General features: G+C 27.5%; 2 protein-coding genes across 4 annotated transcripts in view; one reads left to right on the top strand and one right to left on the bottom strand.

Moving 5' to 3' along the window:
* The window catches only part of LOC108686709 (transcription factor SPT20 homolog), a 15,808-nt gene extending 8,584 nt beyond the window's left edge, over window positions 1-7,224 (top strand). For both annotated transcript variants that reach the window (XM_018192143.1, XM_018192142.1), the window contains 6 exons: window positions 2,057-2,175; window positions 3,566-3,982; window positions 5,108-5,359; window positions 5,632-5,951; window positions 6,418-6,598; window positions 6,718-7,224. In XM_018192143.1, the coding sequence (XP_018047632.1) occupies window positions 2,057-2,175; window positions 3,566-3,982; window positions 5,108-5,359; window positions 5,632-5,951; window positions 6,418-6,598; window positions 6,718-6,978 (1,550 nt within the window). In that variant the 3' untranslated portion in view covers window positions 6,979-7,224. The remainder of the gene's footprint in view (window positions 1-2,056; window positions 2,176-3,565; window positions 3,983-5,107; window positions 5,360-5,631; window positions 5,952-6,417; window positions 6,599-6,717) is intronic.
* A 68-nt stretch (window positions 7,225-7,292) lies between these two features.
* Window positions 7,293-15,531, bottom strand: part of LOC108686695 (thrombospondin type-1 domain-containing protein 4-like) — a 22,083-nt gene continuing 13,844 nt past the window's right edge. For both annotated transcript variants that reach the window (XM_018192119.1, XM_018192120.1), the window contains exons 4-14: window positions 13,414-13,580; window positions 12,665-12,761; window positions 12,349-12,388; window positions 10,715-10,839; window positions 10,499-10,625; window positions 10,036-10,288; window positions 9,461-9,661; window positions 9,068-9,229; window positions 8,627-8,803; window positions 8,306-8,522; window positions 7,293-7,835 (exon numbers count right to left, since the gene is read on the bottom strand). In XM_018192119.1, coding sequence (XP_018047608.1) covers window positions 7,699-7,835; window positions 8,306-8,522; window positions 8,627-8,803; window positions 9,068-9,229; window positions 9,461-9,661; window positions 10,036-10,288; window positions 10,499-10,625; window positions 10,715-10,839; window positions 12,349-12,388; window positions 12,665-12,761; window positions 13,414-13,580 — 1,703 coding nt within the window. In that variant the 3' untranslated portion in view covers window positions 7,293-7,698. The remainder of the gene's footprint in view (window positions 7,836-8,305; window positions 8,523-8,626; window positions 8,804-9,067; window positions 9,230-9,460; window positions 9,662-10,035; window positions 10,289-10,498; window positions 10,626-10,714; window positions 10,840-12,348; window positions 12,389-12,664; window positions 12,762-13,413; window positions 13,581-15,531) is intronic.

Genomic DNA, 15,531 nt, shown 5'->3' with positions numbered 1-15,531 from the left:
AAAATTAATATTACGGATTAAATGTAACTAAATAAAGTTAAAAAGTTAAGAGTTTAAAATATAATTAAGATAAGTTAAAATTAATTAACACTTTTTAACTTTTTAACTTAACATTTATCTTTTTAACTTAGCTACTCAACCCTGACTATGATAATCTAGCAATTAACATCTTACATAATTATTTTCCAATAAAATTATTTTCAGATTTATATTTAATTAAATTTTAGGTATTTCAATAAAATCGTTCTTTCTGTATATATGAATATCCTAAAATTAATTTTTAATGTTATATGATAATAAAAATAATTTCTAAAATTGTGAATCACTCGATAAATTCAAAATATTTAATATGTGTAATATTAAAATTTATAGCTGCAAAATTATTCGTATATATATATATATACTGATATATATATACTCGTTTTGTTTACAGAAATTGCTATAAAAATTTCTCAAGAACGAATTAAGATTCATATCACTTAATAATGAATTAAATAAACATTTGTATGTAAAATGAACTTTGTTCAGAAATATCCATCTTTTACAGCTTGTGAAACGTTTTTTTGTGTAATAAATGCAAATATATCCAGTGATTTCTAATTATATGTAACATGCTTTAACCATTCTTTTTGTTAAGAAATTATGTTTCTACAGATTTATGTTTATATTAGATATTTATTACGTATACGTTCTCTTTAAACAAATGAGAAATAAGGACTTGAGTGTTATAAAATTTTGGCCTATTTGCGTGTGTGTTGATAGACGCGTTTGCGATGTCACTGCCGGAAAATGCATCCAATCGCGTGCGATTATTACATAAAGTTCTTTTTGGAGAGGATATGACAAATACATTTAAGTAATATAAAAATTGTGATGTCATAACTTAACAGTAAGTCAAAGCAATTATTAAATCAAATATCTACAATCTTATTTACAATTTTCTACTTTCTGTATTTATTACTTTTTATGTTATTTGACGTAGTAAAATATTCAGTTTTACTTCATTGTTTTTGTATTAATTTGTATCATTAATTATCGAAAACATCTTATAATTTAATTCCTTACCATGTAATTAATTTAAATTAATTTAATCTTAATAAATTACTCACAAAGAATACTGACTGATATAAATTAATACTGCTTTAATTTCGAAAATTGCAACAGCGTTATTATTAACAGAATTATTACGAAATAAGTATGATTTATATGTGTATAATACGTAATAGCTTAACCTGCGAATGCAACTCATCGCATTGGATGCTACCCTTCGACCGATGTCGTGGTTTCGCGTTTCTAAAGACGCACTTATATATCGATGATGATTTATTCATCGCCTTGACCTGGTTATGAACTAAATATTCATCATACATCTTCGTAAAAGAAGACCTTTTCATCACAAAGATACAATTTTTATTTATGTAAATGAGGATCAAATGTTGACAATAAAAAATGAGCGGTTATAAGAGTTAAAATGATGCAACTTCTTTTTGCACAATATCTACCGAGTTCAAAAGCCGTCAATTTACTAATGTTTCATTTGAATAATTATACGCATGCTAGTGTTGATTGACATAGATTGTGGTGTAAATAAAGATACAATAATAGAGAGATTTCGAAAAAGAAATCTATAGTTTATAATATATAAATTTCAATATAACAAAAATAAATACGTTGTAGAAAAAAATTTATAAAACTCTGCTAAATTATATTAGACATAATTATAAATATAATCATACAAATAAAATAATAGAAAGAGAAATTGGTTCATTAGAAATAGTGTTGAAAAATCTGCGATTTCTATACATATATTAACTGACTACTTGTATATCTATGCTTTATTATATGCGTCTTTATTCTCTTAACACATTTAGCAAGCTTTCTACAATAATGCTGTCTTCTCCTCTTTGTAAATAAATCGCCGTCTATTACTCTTCCTTCTCACAATATTATTTTAAAAGATTTAAGTTTTTCAGTTTGCATACGCATCTATTAATAAAATTCAATAAAATTCATAATTAATAAAATTCAATTTTTTAAATTCAATTTTTCTTTATAGGATTTTCCATTGGAGACGAACTAGGCTTTAGTCAATCACTCTCCAATTTGGAAAGTGGAAAAAGAAGGAGCGTTCAAGCGAATAAAATTAATGGAGTTGCATTTACTCCTTTAAATGTAGTAAGTAAAAATTTCCAAAGGAATTCAATCTATTCAGTTCATGCTCGTTTACGTAAAATATTCAGAATATCAAAATACCAATTGTACACAATTATAATGTATGTTATACAATATGTATACATACATGTGCATATATATATATACATATATATATATATATATATATAGATATCTATATGTATATATTACTTGTATATATGTACAGTATTTATACAATAAAATATGTGATCGTTCAAATAAATTGAATGGGATGACGATTTTACTTTCGCTTATCATTTATTTCGCATTTATTTGTTGTATTTTCTACTTTCCTTTCTGCCCCGAAGTTCTTTATACCAACATTAACCATAACACGATCACTTACGTTATACTTTCGGACTGAACATCCTGTATGGTGATAAATGCATCAGAATATAAACGGTAACTACTCCAATCAATTCATGGAAAGTTCAATGCAGACGAGGATCAGCGTGAAAGCGTTCACTCGATCGTTATTCATGCTGGCGATATCCCCTTTGGAGATCCGCTTTGACCATTCTACAGTGTGCAATCTAATTGCATCTATTCAGGATGCAGCCTCTTGATCTAGCTTTGCGGAATATACGATCAATGATAATCATAAGATTATCCAGATAATGTTCAAGTACCCTAATAGTAGTATATTCTACAATATCGTTACTAACTTTTCATTTCGCAGCCGCTTTGCCAAAGAAGAACTCATCTAAACACATAGTACATTACTTCACAGCTGGTATTTCACTCAGAGAAATTTTAATCCTTATCGCAAAATTTTAATCGTTATATATGCAATCTAATTAAAAATTTTATATCAAATAATTACAATTTTTTAATAAATTACACTTATGTAAGAATCTTACTGCATTTATTATATCATTATTTACATTAACTTTGTGATTGTATGCGAAATATAATATTTGCTGGCCAAATCCACTTTACCAATTGTGTTTAGAGGATTTAAAATAAAGAGGATTATCGAAGCGACTATGATATATTGATGCTTTATTCACCTCAAAAGAAGTATGTAGGTTGGAGATCGAACAAGATCGGTTTTTCTATATTGCTACAAGAAAATCTAAATTACATGAACTGCCTATATCGGCCTTGCCGCAACTGGTGCGTGAATGTCGCTCCGGCAGCATTCATGTCACATATACCATGAATTTATATGAAGTATAAGTCTAGATTACGATTTTACTAACATTTCTTCAGGCAACACACGAATGAATGTGCAACTTTCCACAAAGTGTAGTTTATATTTCAAAATATGCTTTAAATTATTAGAGTTAGCGTTTATAAAAATTAGGTTTAAGAGATATTAAAAAAATTCTTTTCTTATTTTACATTAAACACATATCTATTATTTTTTTAGGCAAGCAATCGGGATGACATCCGTGCAGGATCGATAAATAATCGCCAAGTAGTACCGCCCTTTAAGCCGTTGCCTATTGGAACAGTTAGACCGATGACCCAGCAACCTGAACGTCAAAAACTTGTAGTGAACGCAACAGCTCTTAAAACGGCACCAGCGATGCAGCAAGAAATGCTGCGCCAGCATCACCAACGAATTCATCAAGAAAATAAGATGAAGCAGCAGCAGAGAATACAACAGGAGGCATTGGCGATACAGATGTTAAAACAACAACGTCTGCAACAGCAGGAAGCTATGCGACAACAACAAATGCAGCAACAAAAGATGCAACAACAGCAGAAACAACAGCAACAGCAAATGCTCGCACAACGACAACAGATTATGGCAATAGAAAACAAGAAGGATCAACTGGTTATGGTGATCAATTTTAGTGTCATCTAAATGTATTTAATATTGTTCTAATGTCAATTCAATTAATATTATTTTTAAAACTTTGAATAATAATCCAAGTAGAAAAATATCCGGGAAAAATCAACTAGCTAGTTTTTACTTTTTTTAGTTTACTGAACAGTAATTATTTTAGTAATTGTAAGTAAATTGAGTAATTGGCCAAGAAATCTTGATTAGGTAAAAAATTGGTCAGCTGCTAAAACTAGTCAGATCAAAAGTAATTCGTAAATAGATTTGTTCTCATTTGCATTTTTTTATTCAGAATCTTCGCTTTCTCTCTTTTCAATACTTTTTTCAACTAGAATTTATATTTATCTCGTTTCAAGTGCAAAATTTTTTAAACAACAGCAAATTTAATAATATAATAGCTAGTTTTTACTCAGTAAAACTTAAAATATCCTGATTATCATTTTTTAGTTACAAAAAAAAATTGGACTGGAGATTAGACGGAACGTTTAAAATTATGGAATTCAAAAAATATCTAATAATATTTTTAAAAAATAAATAAAAATAAGAAAAGATTAAATAATTGGAAAAATCAAAACATAATTTGTTTATCTTTCATCATTTACAATATTACTATTTTCGAACATCTGATGAATACGTTAATGGATAATATATAATAATCTGACATTATTATAAAATATTGTTATTAATAAGATTTAAGACTTCAATACTATTATAAGAACAATTTAAGAATAAGTTTTATTCCTCATTTTACGCGATAAATTTTGTTTTTAGCCAATTAGAAATTTGTTAGAAACTGCAGGTTAATACTGCTAGATTTACTATCTAGCTACTACTCAAACAAGCATACTGGTAACATTATTACACCGACTTACTAATAATAATCAAAATTTTTAGCCAATTCCCTACTAATTTTTTTTTCTCCTTGTCACTAATTTGTTTTCTCCTTAGGATTCCGTTACTATGTCAAACATATGTATATATTTTTAGCTGTATAAGTATTTGAATATTCTAAAAAAATTCTTTGAGAATTAATACTTGATTAAATCTTGATAATATTGACAATATGTAGCACTTTGTATTTGTTCGTCTCTGTAATTTAAATAATTTTTCGGTTCTCTGCAGCCACAAATAATAGCAGTGGCGGGAGCGATGCCAAAACTACCTATTATCGCTGCAATTCCACCAGTTGGTATGGTCGAAGCCGAAGCTCTTCCATCATCAAAAGTAACGGCTAATTCAATATCATCAAATGCTGGCTTGCCACCTTTCATTGCGATGCCGCAATCATCAGCAAAATTGACAAACAAAATCAGTGGTAGCGATACTTTGTTACAGGACTCGGATAACGAAGTATCAAAAGATGATTTCACACAAGTATAACTGTATTTAATAACAATAACTTTATTAAAACTCTACATTATAAATATATATTATTTAATATATATTTATAATGTATATATTCTTATTTTATTATTATAGTTATTGCAGCAGTTGAAATAAACTATAACAATTTTAAATGATGTATATCTTGTCGAAAACTTTGATTCTTATAAAGTAATAAAATTTTGTAATATATTTTAAGTCATATGTGTATCTGTAGACATATTTGGAGATTATGAGTTTAAATATTATTACTATTTTTGTAGCTACCTTTGCCGAGCGACGAAATGGCTGCTTCAGTGAACGAAATGACACTGCTCTCATTGCATCCTCTTTCTGCAACTGATACTAGCCTTCAACAAAACGAGAAACGACAATCTATACAATTACCCAGCAGTTTACCTTCCTTGGCTCCCATTCAAGGAATGGAAACTTCATTAAAGGCTCTCGCAGAAGCAAGTAATATTACTCTAGAAGCTTTGGAAGCAGCAATTCTTCTGAGACAGCAACAACTTCTTAAAAAACAACAGGGACTCACTAGTACTACTAGTACTACTACAACATCCACACTTCCTCCTCTTAAAAGGTAAATTATTTGTAATTAATACTTTCAATTTTCTTATTTAATAAATCCTATAAACAAGAATGTGATTAATTTGAAAAAAAATACAGATTTTTATTTTATAAAAAATGAAATATATTTTGCGTATAAAGTATACAGAATGAACGATTTTGCTAGAAAAACAAAAGTTCTCTGGACACAGATCTGAAAATAATTTTGTTGGACATCAAAATAACTTTATTGAACTTTCAAATTGATTATTAGAATATCAAAATTTTATGCAGCATAATCACGATATTTTTTAAATTTATTTATTTTAAATATAATTATTTTGACAGCAAACAAAATTATTTTCAAATCTATATTTAACAAAATTTTAGATCTTTCAGCAGAATCATTTTTCCATAAAAGATTTTTCCATAAAAGACAATTGTATATGGTTAATTATTAAAAATTATTGAAAAAAAAACTTGAACTTTTCTATTTATAGTAAATACAATTCCGGAGCTACCAAAGTGATGAATGCGCCGCGAGAATACTATCCTGTTGGTTATGACAAAAATTTTGATGATAATTTCGCGAGTCGCGTCGATTTGCCAGATACGAGCTTTTATTGTGGCGATCAAAAGCATTTTCCGGGTCTTTATGCCGACGAAGACTTGGGATGTATGGTGAGGCTTTTAAAAACTACATTACATTAAAGCAATCTTAAAAAAGAACTTAATTAATTTTATTTAATACTCATTTCTGCTGTTTCGAAAATTCTTGAAACCAATTTTTGTGTGATTAGGTTTTCCATGTTTGCGCACTAACAGATGACGGTCTAATTATGAAGAGTTTCCTATGTCCAGAATCAACGTTGTTCGATCAAACAATTTTAAAATGCAACTGGTGGTTCTATGTAGACTGTAAATCTTCAAAGAACTTGTACGACAGTAATATACCTATCAGCAAAAGCTACCAGCTGATGAAAGCCTTGGCATTTTTCTCAGCGTACAAAAATCACGATAATAGTACAAACAACGCAGAAGAAAGTGAAGATAATTCTTGAACCAGCAGCAGATTAATCAAAAATTTATAGAATTAATCAAAGATTTATAAGTTCAATATTCAATATCTGGAAATCGTCTTGTTTCCATGATACAACGTCTCATCTAGTTTAAAAAACTTTTTTATTTGTATATACATATAATTTATTTTGTTAATAGAGAATAGTAGTAAATAGGTATTTTAGAGAGAATGTAAATAGTACACGTTCATTGTTGAATAATAATATACAGTATGTTTTTGCATAAAATTTCTTGTACTAAATCAAAGTGTTGAAATAAAAAAAAAGCAGAGAAATAGAAGGTAAGTAAACAATAAGAAATTGAAAAAGCGTAATATTTATTAATGCTTAATATATATTTATGATTATGCAAGAACAATGCGGATTTAATTGCTGCATCAGATCATTACAACAAACCGACAATTACACAATAACCGCAATATGCGATCTCAGTCTCTTCTGTTTCTTTATCAAATATCTTGCTTATACATAAAGTTATTGATGAAATCATGAGTTTCATCTTAAATTGCTCTGCAGCATGCATATCTACATCTCTATACATAAAAAACATATAAAAATTTCATCTATTAATTATTAAAAATTATTTGTACCAATAGGCGACAAAAATAAAGTTTTAATTAGCGATATATACTAACAGGAAACTACTAAAGGCAGTTTTTTTTTATTAAAAAGTCATAATGAGCATGATTGTCGGGGAGATTTCTATTCAAAATCCTGCTTGCCTCGAGAACACGACAGACAGCAAGACTCTTTATAAAATTGATAAGAGCATAGCCGTGCTTGCGTGACTAAATTGCAGTTAGCCATATTGTCTTTACAAACTGGATTATCTTCGACACCTAAAATAAATAAAATGTTAATGAAACATAAAAATACTATTTTATATATAATTTTTTATATAAAGGATTACTTTGTATATAAAAAGAATACGTTTTTATTTTTAATGGAAGAATCTTTAAAAATTTTGATAGATACATAGATCTGAAAATAATTTTGTTGGATCATCGAAATAATTATGTACAAAACTCAAGCATGATGAGCAATGTTGCAAAAAGTTTTAATATTCTAACAACTAGTTTAAGTACCCTATATAATTATTTTGATAATACAACAAAGTTATTTTTATATCTGCAATTTTATATATATATATATATATATATACATATATAGCTAAATTTTTGGATATTCAGTAAAACATTCTGCGTAGATTTTGTATATGACAGAAATTGTAAAATATTAACAATATAAATTTAACAACGTATAATATTTACTAAATTTTCGATACTTTAAACTTCAAAATTTGCTTAACCATTCGTTATCTCAGGATCATCCTGAACTTGAAGAATCTTGTGAGAATTTTCAGGCGCGTGTAAATCATCTCTGCAAGGATAATCATTGCATATCCTTCGAGATACTGGTCGATCCTCCTCTCGGCAATGAAGCTGATATGATTCAGGTAATTGACCATCTGAATTCAGACATCGGGTTTCGCGTTTCTGAATGCCTTTACCACAAGATCGCGAACACTGCAAATCGATTTTTGGAAGTAAGTACAATTTGTTAAGTTCTATGTAGTCTTTGAAATTTTAATTTTAAGATAACATTTTAATATAACAAAATAAATATTTACCGGCGTCCAATCTGATGTAAACCAATCAGAGTTGCAGGTACGCTCTCTGCATGATTTTCTATTCTCTGGTTTGTTCGCAGGACAATTCATATCTAAGACAACACGTAGAGAGCCTCGAAGAGTTGTAACACATACAACGTCTCTTATTTGTTCACCTACATCACAACTTGAAGAACACTATAAAAATATAAAATTATTTTCGATACATATTAATTAAAATAAAAATATTATTACATTGAGATAATTGTATACATAGTAGAGCAAATATAATTATAAATATCTTTTCAAATTCTCATAATAATACGTAACATAATGTATATACACTCATATATCAACACATAAATTTATTAATAATTATTATAATCTTTGTGATACTACTTTTTACTTTAATATTTAAAAATTTTATAAATTTTTATATAGAAAATTATATTTAAGTTTAACCTCCGTCCACGGTCCTGTGAACCACTGACCGCTGCAAGTTCTGTTACTCGAACAATCTCTGGAAGTCTCAGGTCGACTCGATTCATCGCAATGTTCTTCGTTAGAGCTTGTTTCGCAAAGAATTCTCCTAGTTTGAACACCAGTTCCACATTCTGCCGAACACTACAGTCGATAATTATAAATTGATAAAATCAATATGAAAATTTTTTAATTTCCATAATTTTAAATGTAGTATTTTAGATAATACAATAACTTGAAAATTATGATTATTATATTTTTTGTCAGTGCCCTCCTTCATTAATAAATTATTATTATCAAAAATAAAAATTAATTATATGATTTTTTATTAGAACTATTTTTTTCTTATTGAGTTTGCAAGTGGTAAAGGCTCACTTGTTCAGACCACTCAGTGAATAACCACTGCGGGCTCTGAAGCTTCGCAGAAACAATGTTTAATGATGTTGATTTCACCGGACATGATCCTGAGTTACATGTTTCATTTGCCTCAGGTTTTTCTGAGAGATCACATGGAGTATCTTCAATAGCACAAGTTACAACCCTCGTTCTTTTTCCTAAGCCACAGGACACGGAACACTTTATAACAAATAAAATAAAAAATTACAATCGTTTAAATAATTATTGAAAATTGCAATCATTGAAATATTTATACATTAATAATTACTAACAGAAGAATTAAAAAGATTCTTTTTAGAAACTATTTTTTATCAGCGAAAATCCATTTAAAGACATTCAATTGATATCATTTGAAACGTTTTCGGTTAAAATTTATGGCAATTAGGAGTAGACTGTTTTATTCAACATAATATCGCTCTATTAATGAAATTTAATATCTAAATATCAAATTTCATTTGACATATCGTACATTTTATTTCTTTACCTCTTTTATATATAATAAATCAATTAAATTGATTAATTTTAAGTATATGTGTCTGCGTAAACAAAATTACCTGAGACCAAACACCCACGATCCATCGTGGAGTCAATGATTGAGGAGACGTCTGCGTCGACGTTTGCCTAATCTCCTCACACGCTGGCATTTCGCACACTTCGCTTATCGGAAGATTTCTCGGTTCTGTACAGGCACCATCGGCAATTCTCATCGTTAACGACGTTTTTACTTCCTGTACACACTCGAGTTCCCGTGTACGAACCCCAGTACCGCAAGAGGTAGAACAATCACTCCATGGTCCGCCTCGCCACCTTTGAAAATACAGTTTTTAATGTTTCTATTTTTAAAAGATATAGAAAAAAATATAAAAATATTTTTAAATAATCAGATTTGTGCAACATTAAAAAATATATTTATTTATTTGTTAATAGCAATAATTTTAATATATATGTAATATAAACGTAAGTAATATTCGATATAAGAGTTATATTCTTTCGTATGGAATATAAAATCAAGTTTACCTAGGAGGACATGGTATGGTATTACATTTGAGAATTTCATGCAACTTTTCTATCCCATGACATCTCTTTTCCGGTACTGGCTGCTGTGTGTGCTCTTTAATACACACGTGTTTGAATATCTGTACACCTTATGTAACATATAGAAATTCTTTGTATTCGCAGATCTCCACATAATTTATTATGAAACAAATTAATTATCAGTTAATTCTCATTTACCTCCACCACATGATTTGCTACATTCCCCGTGACCAATTGCTTTCCAGATGAATTTTCTTTTCCTATAACGTCGTGGTAAATACGGTGGCGATGTTACATTACTTATCACTGATCCATTCTCGAATCTAAAATTAGATTTTTTGTGATTATTTAACTGCTACAGATATGAAATTGTAAACATGATGCTTATCATCAAAAGATAGATTATGCCTGCACGGTAAAAAAAAACATTGTGCATTTGTATTGGAAACGGTCGGCTTAAATTTTTATTAATCGTTTGTGTTGAACTTTTTAATTTTAATATTATAACATATTCGAGTATTAATTTAACGTAATATGTTATTTAAAGACTTTGTGTTAAGTTAATATTCAATATTTCTTAGTGTTAAAATAGCATAATTTATGAGTAAGTAAACAAATAATGTGTTTTAAAACATAAATTCTAAGCTAAATTCTAAGATAAAGATGAACGGAATTCGTGTTACACTTTACATATTATAAATGTTAATTATATTTAAAAATATGTACTTTCACAATTGGTTTACAAACTCTGTCAGCATTATCCTTTTGGAATCATTTTTTTTTACTCAATATTTACTGTTTTCTAACATCATTTGGTACATGTATTGTATTCGGTACAAATTATCTAATAATATATAAAGGAGAAAGTGATATTATAGTTAATGTAGATATTGATGGTCCTTTTTAATATCTCTGCAATTAAGTGACGAATTCTAGCGATTACTACAGTAATGTAGATTACTAATAATCTGGTGATTACTTATATTAGGAATTATTTGTTCAATAGCTCGTTGAACCATGACACTAATATACCAATAATCAATAGCCAACACTTATTATAATGAATTTGTTACTTTCAAGTATTTTGAAAGTAAACGTTTCTGAGGTACATTTTAACATTTAATTACTACTTCCCCTACTTCTAATTTTTAAACTTGAGCGTATTATTACATGAATATATATATTTTTAAGTGTATTGTTTGCTACTTAACATTTTATATGACTGTATATATTTTGAATTATGCAAATTTAAACAATAGTATAGCATTTTGCTAATGTGGCCCTTTATGAATATTGTTTCATGACTCATAATCTTTTTTTTGAGGCTTTTAAAATAATTATTTGATAATCAATTGTAGTTCTATTGTCTAATCTATACTTTATATTACGTGTACTATTTTTAATACTGCAGCTATATGTAGTTGTGTGAATGTATATACATTTATTTGTATACATTTTTAAATGTTTTTTACTTTTTTGTTAATTTTGTAACCAAATAAATTTTCTAAACAAAACTAATTTTGAAGACTATTTTTATGGAAGATCACATTATCACCCATATTTTTCTTCGAGTCATTATGCAATGTCGCCACATTTTTATTAATAGTGTCCAAAGTAATAAATATTTCGTAATGTAATTTCGTTGTTTGAATTCAGAATCGATTCAATAACATTTTAACAAATGTAATTGTCAAGTTCTAAACTTAAATATTGATTATTAATAAAGTTATTTTAAAATGTAAAATGTAACTGAAGTGTTATAATAACACCTTTTCTTTTATTTTATTTTCAGATAAATTAATATATGTTAATTTATCGAAAAAATTTCCTACCTTTTATTTTGTAAACTATGCTCAACGCCTTTATTGGAAACTATAATCAAACAATTTTTTAAATTTTTAATAATTTGTTATGTATGTTTAACATGCAATATCTATCATTTTTAATAAGTAACTTTATAACATCAATTTTTGTCTTTAAGTAAAGTGTCAAATTGTCTTTTTAAGTAAAGTGAGTCTAAAAATTATATAAATAAAATAATAAACAATAGTTCTCTATTTTCTGTTACAAGAAATTTAAAAATCAGCAAACTTGATATTTTAAATTATTATAATTTTTCAAATATATGCTATTATAATGAAATAATACCTGCATTATGCGACAAATGATTGCTTCTCGGTAAATTTGTATTTCCAGGAATCCGATATCGATAAACAATACCAGGGTTTGGTTCTTGGTATAAAACCTACGAAACAACAAAAATTAGATTATATCTAGATTATATATAGATTATTATTCTAAATAAATCTTAATTATTTTTAATTAAAATCTATTTTAAAATAATTTCTTAATTATTAAATTATTATTAAATGCTTTTTTGTAATTATTGAATTTTAGTATTATAACTGAAAGTGAAAGAATACGCAATTTAACATTATTAAACATAGAACCTATATGATTTATATGACAATTGTAGCGAGAAATCAGCAGTGAAAGGGTTAAATGGAACTCGGTTGAACTCATTAACGCCCACGATTGCTAGCATGCAACAATTGCTATTCTAGCCCCCATTGTTACGATTGCGTTATAACAATACCCATAATTTGGTTGAAGGATACAAAATATTTCATAAGATATGGAGCATAGTACATAATAATTGGGTATTTTTATTGTATAAACATCACTTTTATAAACTTCGTTGTATACAAATAATTATCATACATATAAAAATAAAATTAATTGCATTTGCAATTAATTAATTAATTAATTAATTATATATTTGTGTATATATTTATTATAATATATTGTGAAATTACAATTTGTAATAAATGTTGATTTCCTTTGAACAACATGAAAAAATTATATTATTTAGATTAACGTTTATCATATTATTTTACCATGATATCTATGGATTCCTGTAATGGACCTGCGGCAGAAAAGCTTTCCAAATTCTGAGGACTTTGACGACGGTAAACAAATGTAGTTCCAGCTCCTTTGTATTCGCCAGACCAATTGATAAAATTGTTCCCGTTTAATAAATAACTGCCATCTTGCAATCTAATTGCTGCAAATTTATTATTATATTTTATTATATATTTCTTACAATTATATATAGTAAAATAATTATTTTAATTTGTTTAAAAAAATAGTCACCGTTATTAATTATCTTTGTAAAGTAAGTATATATCTATACATATTTAAACATATATTTTTATTACAACTATATCTATCATATGTATATCAGAAACATATTGATTTAATTAAAAATAAAAGAAAATTATGATGACCGTATTTATTTGCGAGTAAACTACTTATTATTATACATAAACGATACAATGACGATGCTCTTCGACACGTCGATTGACACGGATCACGCTAAAGCTGGCAATCATGATCATTTAAACGAGACATGGGCGCACAATAGCAGTCGTTTATGAGCTAATTTACAGTCGCGCGCGATTTATGTAATCCACATGGCACGGGCCGGTGCATCTAATTTAGTGAGCGATTCTCGTTCCATTTACAGCTTCGCGAAAGATAAGATTACATTATGTTACATATTTCGCAAGAAACAAATGCATTAAAGCTGACAGAAATGCATTCTGCAGAGATGAAGAATTTATTTTCTAATTTTTAAATTAATCTGTAACTAATAACTTATGCCGTTTTAAACGCGCTGATTCTCATTAACTTTGTTTTATGTTATCTTTGTTTGTATTTTAAAGTTTGAAAGAATGCGTCTATTTTAATTATTATTGCTTTCTAAATTAATTTAAATGCAATTCCCTTATAAATATAATATTAGAAATAAATTAAATATAGCCTTAATTGCTATTATTCCCTTATAAAAATTTTAATTTATTAGAAACATTATATATATATATATATAATATACAAGGCGTACCTGATAGAACATTGTAATAATGTGAAAATGTATTCTTATTGTATCAAGGTTGTAAATGTTGTTCTGTCACATATTAATATTTAGTGCGAAAAGTAATACAAGCAAAGAAAAAAATAAGTAGGTAGTGTAACTTAAAAAGTTGTAATTGTCCACTGTGCAATTTGTATTTTATTTGGATTTGCAATGTTTTGAAATGTTAACAACTTTAACAATATTTTAAAAAAATTAAAATTACTTAATTATACATTTTTATAAAGATTGATTGCTTTAGTATTGATGCTTTAGTATGATAATTTTTTGTAGAAAATTTTTAAAGTAAGTTTTTAAGAAAATAAGTTTTTTCTTTCTCCTGAAAAAAAAATGCATTTATAATAGACATTATAATAATGCTTTATAATGTCTCATATGATATAATAATATACGTATGCGCGCGCGCGCGCGCGCGTGTGTGTGTGTATGTGTGTGTGTGTGTGTGTGTGTGTGTGTGTGTGTGTATTAACTAACTAATTTTTATAATTTTATGTTTATTTATGTTTTTATATTCTCTGAATACTTAAAGATTAGATGGAGTTCATTTCATGAGAAGTAAGTTCTTATTGATTTCTTTCGAACTATTCATTTTCACAGATTAAGTGAGGATAATAAGAGGCATGATCATGTCGGCGATAATAAAAGTTCCGATAGTATTGTTGTTATATTAATGATCGCAACTAATCACACTGCTAGCAATTCATTTGAGCTTGTCGATGATGCCATCGTTGCATAGGTACACTGATTACGATCTGTTATTCGCATTCTGTGAAAGGTAATCATTACATTGCTTCTGGTGAGCGATGAATGAATTCGAAAGGCATCGCAGGCGACACAATGATGATTACCTTTACATATAATTGAAACTTAATTTTTAATCAAATTTCAAATAATATATCACCGCTAAATTTGTTAAAAAATAACATTCTAAACATTACTTTAAATATTATTTTAAAATTATTTGATGCTGTAAACATTTTGAAAATTTTATTATATATTCAATTATACTTTTTTATTTCTATTGTTACTATTGTTACTATTAATCTTTTATAATTAATAGCTTTTATTTTTTATTTCTAAT

The sequence above is a fragment of the Atta colombica genome, unplaced genomic scaffold, assembly GCF_001594045.1.
Source record: "Atta colombica isolate Treedump-2 unplaced genomic scaffold, Acol1.0 scaffold189, whole genome shotgun sequence".
NCBI classification, from domain to species: Eukaryota; Metazoa; Arthropoda; class Insecta; order Hymenoptera; family Formicidae; genus Atta; species Atta colombica.
This window is presented reverse-complemented; position numbering and strand designations above follow the sequence as displayed.